This window comes from Protomyctophum bolini (assembly GCF_963924005.1).
Source record: "Protomyctophum bolini genome assembly, chromosome: 12".
Taxonomy (NCBI): Eukaryota; Metazoa; Chordata; class Actinopteri; order Myctophiformes; family Myctophidae; genus Protomyctophum; species Protomyctophum bolini.
The window spans coordinates 23,979,840-23,986,509 of NC_137873.1; the positions used below are offsets into that span (position 1 = coordinate 23,979,840).

At 40.1% G+C, this 6,670-nt stretch overlaps 1 protein-coding gene across 1 annotated transcript; it reads left to right on the plus strand.

Moving 5' to 3' along the window:
* Positions 1-3,747: 3,747 nt before the first annotated feature.
* On the plus strand, positions 3,748-5,981 carry LOC308325916 (uncharacterized protein). The gene is made up of 3 exons (XM_080778678.1): positions 3,748-3,819; positions 4,098-4,532; positions 5,127-5,981. The coding sequence occupies exons 1-3, from the start codon at positions 3,770-3,772 to the stop codon at positions 5,662-5,664; spliced, it is 1,023 nt and encodes a 340-aa protein (XP_080634804.1). The 5' UTR covers positions 3,748-3,769; the 3' UTR covers positions 5,665-5,981.
* Positions 5,982-6,670: the final 689 nt, after the last annotated feature.

Genomic DNA, 6,670 nt, shown 5'->3' on the forward strand with positions numbered 1-6,670 from the left:
ACGTATTTTTGATGAATCTATCATGCATGGTTAAAATTGAGTTTGAAGTTACAATGGGTTTTGTATAGGAAGGGCAGCTACATTTTATATCAAATATCTAAATACTGAGCAACTTAAAAACTGTCTGTGGTGTTTACATAAGGCTGAGTGGACAATAATATGGCCAAACGTTTTTTTTAAAGTGAAATATCCTTTTAAGTAAAGTATCACTACTGCAATGTAAATAGGGCTGAACTGGTTGTGTTTTTTAATAATAATCAAAATCTACAAAGTGTAACTAAAGTTCCTCAAAATTGTACTTAGGTACAGTACTTGAGTAAATTCACTTAGATACTTTCCGCCACTGCGCACGTCTACTTCTGGAAGTCTCCCCTTCTCTCATCTCTCTCTAATTTTCTCCCAGGTGATATTATCTGTGGACGGTGTATCCTTTCCTTTCCCTACAGATTATTGATCAGACTTTGTGCAAGAGGAGAATATCTCCTCTTGCACAAAGTCTAGTAAGGGGCGGAGTCTAGCCAAGTACACAGGCCGGGGCTTCCGCTTTACTTCCGCGTCTATGCAAAACAGATGGAGAATTGCTTCAGTATTATCATAGCTTTATTCCGATACTGTTAACTAAGCTAAATTGTTCGTTTTTGTTGTACTTTTTTTTGTCCAAGTCTGTGTTTATGTTGTTAATGTACGTACCGTTCGTTTTCATCGTTTGTTTTGTCAGTTATTTAGTTTTAAGTGTAGTAACGTAGCCAGTCAGTCAGCCAGCTACAAGCTACCACTGGGTAACAGGTCCGGTGCCGGCCGGTCGCCACAATTCCATCTCGCCCCAGCTTTTTTCCGCCGACCCAGAGACTCGCTGTTAGCACTGGACCAGGGCTAAGGTTAGGCATAGTTTTACTGGGGGTAGGTTTAAGAATAGGGTTAGGGGTAGGACCACTACCAGTTGACCTGTAGTAAGTCTCATGGTCGGGGGGGTAGGACCAAGTCTCATGGGATTTGGGATTTGTTTATAAACATTTTGGTATTTGTTTATAAACATTTGTGATTTGTTTATAAACATTTGTGATTTGTTTATAAACATTTGTGATTTGGTTTATAAACATTTTGGGATTTGTTTATAAACATTTGGGATTTGTTTACAAACATTTGGGATTTGTTTATAAACATTTGGGATTTGTAAGTCTCATGGGGGGGGTAGGACCACTTCCAGTTGACCTGTAGTAAGTCTCATGGTCGGGGGGGTAGGACCAAGTCTCATGGGATTTGTGATTTGTTTATAAACATTTGTGATTTGTTTATAAACATTTGTGATTTGTTTATAAACATTTGTGATTTGTTTATAAACATTTGTGATTTGTTTATAAACATTTTGGGATTTGTTTATAAACATTTGGGATTTGTTTACAAACATTTGGGATTTGTTTATAAACATTTGGGATTTGTAAGTCTCATGGGGGGGGTAGGACCACTTCCAGTTGACCTGTAGTAAGTCTCATGGTCGGGGGGGTAGGACCAAGTCTCATGGGATTTGGGATTTGTTTATAAACATTTTGGTATTTGTTTATAAACATTTGTGATTTGTTTATAAACATTTGTGATTTGTTTATAAACATTTGTGATTTGTTTATAAACATTTTTGGGATTTGTTTATAAACATTTGGGATTTGTTTACAAACATTTGGGATTTGTTTATAAACATTTGGGATTTGTAAGTCTCATGGGGGGGGGGGGGGTAGGACCACTTCCAGTTGACCTGTAGTAAGTCTCATGGTCGGGGGGGTAGGACCAAGTCTCATGGGATTTGGGATTTGTTTATAAACATTTTGGTATTTGTTTATAAACATTTGTGATTTGTTTATAAACATTTGTGATTTGTTTATAAACATTTGTGATTTGTTTTATAAACATTTGTGATTTGTTTATAAACATTTTGGGATTTGTTTATAAACATTTGGGATTTGTTTACAAACATTTGGGATTTGTTTATAAACATTTGGGATTTGTAAGTCTCATGGTGGGGGTAGGACCGTTTAGGCATCGTTTTACTGAGGTGTACTACTTCGAGCCATGGCTGCCGCAGCTGTGTTCTTCTACACAAGATGCTTGGACGAACTGTCAAAAATGAAAGTGACTGATGTCCACAGAATCGCAAAGGCGAGCAGTAAAGCTTCAACATCGTTATTGGACAAAGGGTTTAGGTTGTATGTCTCCAGTTATGTATTCAACTATGAAGGTAAGTCACGTTCATTTTCCCTTTCAAGTTGCATTGACAGAATACAATGAACACTAACACATGAGTCTTGGTCAATCTATGTTATTTATCTTGTCATATTTTATGTCTGACAGTTTCAAATAAAGACAAGCTGACAGGAGAAGTCAGCATCAGAGCCTGTTGCTACAGGTCACTGAAGAAGAACGAGAAGCCTCACAGTTTAAGTGTAGGGTGAAATCTAGGGATGGTGCAGTGTTGGGTTAGGGCTCCAGACTAACGTTTTAGTTGGTTGCACTGGTGCACCCATCTTTTTCATGTACATAAGACATCACCAGTACAGCATTTAGTTAAGGAGTCTTCAACGTTTTTCAGGCCAATGAGGCCCCCACTACATACAGTATTGTATAAAATTGTGTTGCAGATTAAACATTTTCATAGATAGCTTCATAGATTTATTTGACAGCACTACACTACACAAATATAACATTCATATTTCCAGACAGTTAACCACTTAAATCCTCAAAAACGTGTTCTTAGTCTGCTTTTTTGTGCCCCCTACAACAAACAAACCTCTCTTTGCTGAAAATAGCTGATCTACAAGCTCACAACATCTCACGGTGCGAGTGTTATCGAGCCTGTAGATCTGCTATTTCAGCTAATGCTCCCCTCAGAGGAAATACAAGGGTAAAATACATTAAAATGAAAGGTTCCTATCGCACAAAGATTTGACAGCTCCCATGTAGAAACTCTGAGGAGTCGGACCCCCTAGGGTTCCTGGACCCCCTGTTAAAGATGCACCTACACATAGACATACCTGCTGAATGTAAGGTGCACTAGTGTGACCAAGTGAAATTTGTAGTTGCACTGTACAGATTTTTGGGTGCATGTTATCCCCAAAATGGGTGCACTCTGGAGCCCTTGTGGTGTTAGTTATTGACTTTTGTCAACTGCCTGCGTTGCCGTTTATGGCCCGTTCACAGCCTAGCTTTCTGTTAATGGCCCGTTCATGGCCTATTTTTCTGTTGATTGCATGTTCTTTAACTTGTTAAAAGCCTGTTCATGGCAGTGTTCTCTCTACATGGTATGTCTTCTCAATTATTATGTAAGTATCAAAGCAGTCTTCAACAGGTAAGTTACTGCTGGGTTATCATTGTCTCATTGTCTCATGTGTTACCAAAAAATATTTGAAACATTCAAATTCAATCTATTTTTTCTAATTTAATTTTCCCTCTTTTTTTTCCCTCCCTTTAATGTTCAGATTGTCCTGAAACATTCAAAGCCAGTCATAATGACTCGGCATCAGTGTTCGTGTGTCGCTGGAACTGCACTTTGCAACCACATCGTTGCACTCCTGCTGCAGTCTGCTCACTACTCAGAGACAGGTGCCAAAGTTGTCCCCCCCGTCCACAGCTGCACTGAAACTGAGCAACAGTGGCATAAGACAAGAACCATGGTGAGTTAAATATGGTATATATATATTTATTTTTGTTATGTCATATTTTAGCATAAATCTAAGCACTCCTGAACTCATAGGGGCTTAAACCCGGTCCAGTCGGCCAAATGACCATCATGAAGCCATCGAAGACAAGAACATCGGAAGGAGGAATTCGGTATGTAATTATGTACTGCTGTTTTACGTCTACTGACAATCATAAACAATGACAAGATTATTTTGTTAAGCTAATTTTACCTAACTAGAAGGAGTGTGAATACTTTCCGGATGCACTGTATATCAATCTCCTTTTTGTCTCATTATTTGCACTGGTTGCCTGCTACGACACACCTGTCCCTGTACGTGTGCAGAAATACTTCCTACAAAGTTCTTGAGTCTAGAAAATGGAGTGTAGAAAATGTGTTGACCAACTAGTGTCACTCATCTGTGTTACAGAAGCACACTCTACAAGGCTCTTGCTGGACCTCTCATTGACCTGTCTGTGCTCAAGGTTGATGAGGCATACAAGAACTTTGACCCCCTGTCCAGGCCATTAGTCTGCACCATGGGGATGTCTGCAGATAGTCCCTTGGTTCACTCCCGATTTGGACCTGTCCAGGCTGGAAGTGTTCTGTCCTACCAACACCCCCCAGTGAAAACACGCTACATACTGCATCATGAAGATGCTCCACCATTCCCCCCACTCCCCCTGGATGATTATAGACTTGACCAGACCAGACCAGACTTTGTCCTAAGTGAACATGAAGAACTTCACATCAAGTCTCTTCAGGTCACGTTTCCTACAGCTCAGAAAATTGAGGAAGCAACAACGGAGCAGAGTGCCAGTTTGGAGTGGAAGACGCTGCGCAAGCAAAGACTGACCTCTTCCAGGTATGGAAACTATTGAATATTTTATTAACGCTTAACGTTTTTTTACTTTTAAATTAGAATACCAAGAACTATATTTCTTTCTAAGCCCTATTTAATACTTTCTCAATCAAGTGTGATTTCTTTCTACGTCCGTGATTAGACATGGTAACGCCTGCCTGCCACGCGACAGTAACTTACGCGACAGTAACTTGTAACTAAGAGGCAAACCAATATTGTTTGTACAGTTTGCTTTGATTTAATAATTGATTGAACAACTATGATTTGATTTGGATGATCATAATAATCATAATGATTTCTGTCTAATAGTACTAATACTAAAAAGATAAAGATCAAGGGAAAAGATACCTTTTTATAGTACAATAATGTTTGCCTCTTCTAAAAAAAATAAAAGTTACTGTTGCGCGTGCCAAGCTGTCATTCTCTTGTATTATATAATATCGCCTCACCCAGGCTTTCCACCACCTCAGAGGCAGGCGGGGCGTTACCATGTCTAATCACGGACGTATAAAGAAATCACGCGTTACACAACAATACCAAAAACAGCTGATCTACAAGCTCATAAGATGACCCTGTGATTATATGAACTACCTACAGGTTTCGAGAGGCGTGCCATGTTAGGGGGCAGACTTCAGCTACTAATTTGGCTACAAGAATTCTGAGGGGCACCGTACAAACAGCTGACATGAAGAGGGGCCTGGCGATGGAGATGGAGGCAGCAATGGAGTATGCCAAGAGGAAGAACATCAATTATCACCCGTGTGGCCTTGTGATTCACCCTGATGCTCCCTGGCTGGCAGCCTCTCCTGATGGCAAGGTTTTCGATCCTTCTGAGTACCCACCTTTCGGTTTGGTAGAGTTCAAGTGTCCCAATTTATCTAGCTATGTAGACTGCAAGTACATGACCATGAAGAATGGCTCACCGGTCTTGAAGAAACAGCATGCCTACTACTGGCAAGTTCAAGGCCAGCTCCTAATGTCAGGCTTGCATTGGTGTGACTTTGTTGTGTGTGCGCAAGAAGACATTTCTGTAGAAAGAATCTACAGGGATCCAGAGGTGTTGTCACAAATCAGACTGAAGGGTGACTGGTTTTATTACTATTTTTATATGCAGACCTTTTTAGGAAGGGCATAGCTGATAGTTTGGTGTAGGCAGAAGAGGTGTGTTCTGTACCTATGTTGCACAGTAGCCTGGACACCATTTTCGTCTATGCAACACCCGGCATTCGAACCCCAGGTCTCCCACGTACGCTGGGAAGCATCTTATCCACTAGCCTAAAGGGTAATTTCCGCCACGGGTCTGGTGAGATATTGGGCTTTTAGTCTCTTGAGCCAATTCTGCTACGCCAATAGAGTACCGAAGTCCAGACGTCAATAAAATTGGATCATCTCAGAATCATCTCATAAGAATTGTGGTCCAAAAATAAACTGTCCTGGCGATATTGTCAGGTACGTGGCTCTGTATCATTTACGATAGTCATTCATTTTTGATACAGTCCGTTTCTGGCGAAATGTTTACTAATTTGTCGGTGTGTAATATTAGTGTGTTAGTGTTTTTTCGCAGTCAGTTGATACTTCATATCCATATTAATCAAACCGCCATGCTCTTTGGTTTAATTTGGAATACAGTTCTTATTTATTAAATTATTAAACAAGTCTATGGGAATTCAGAATGGGGGAGGGGGACTGACCCAGGTAGGATGCATAAATGACGTCACGACATGGCCAAAACATGGATGGCGCCGCACGTTGAAATCTGCTCTTATAGATCTGCTATTCCCTGCCAATGTTCCCCCGAGAATCGGGATGGTTGGTCTAAAACTCCATCCCCCAGAATTTCTGACACCCTGAGGACGCCCCCTGTTGAAGACCCCTGTACGTTGGGGTCTAGTAAGTGTTCAGGTCTTCACTGTGTTGCATTTATTTTTATTGCACTTTATATAAATATGTAATCTTATCTCATTTTCAGCCATTGTATATTATGACATGTTGTGCTTTTGTTCATAAAGTACAGGTTCACATCAGTGTCATATGCCAACATCTTTGTATTATATTAAACTTGACTGTAGGCTACATTTTATATTCTTTGTATTTGTGTTTGTTCTTTCTTGTGTAAATTGGATGTTTGTTGCATGACTTTC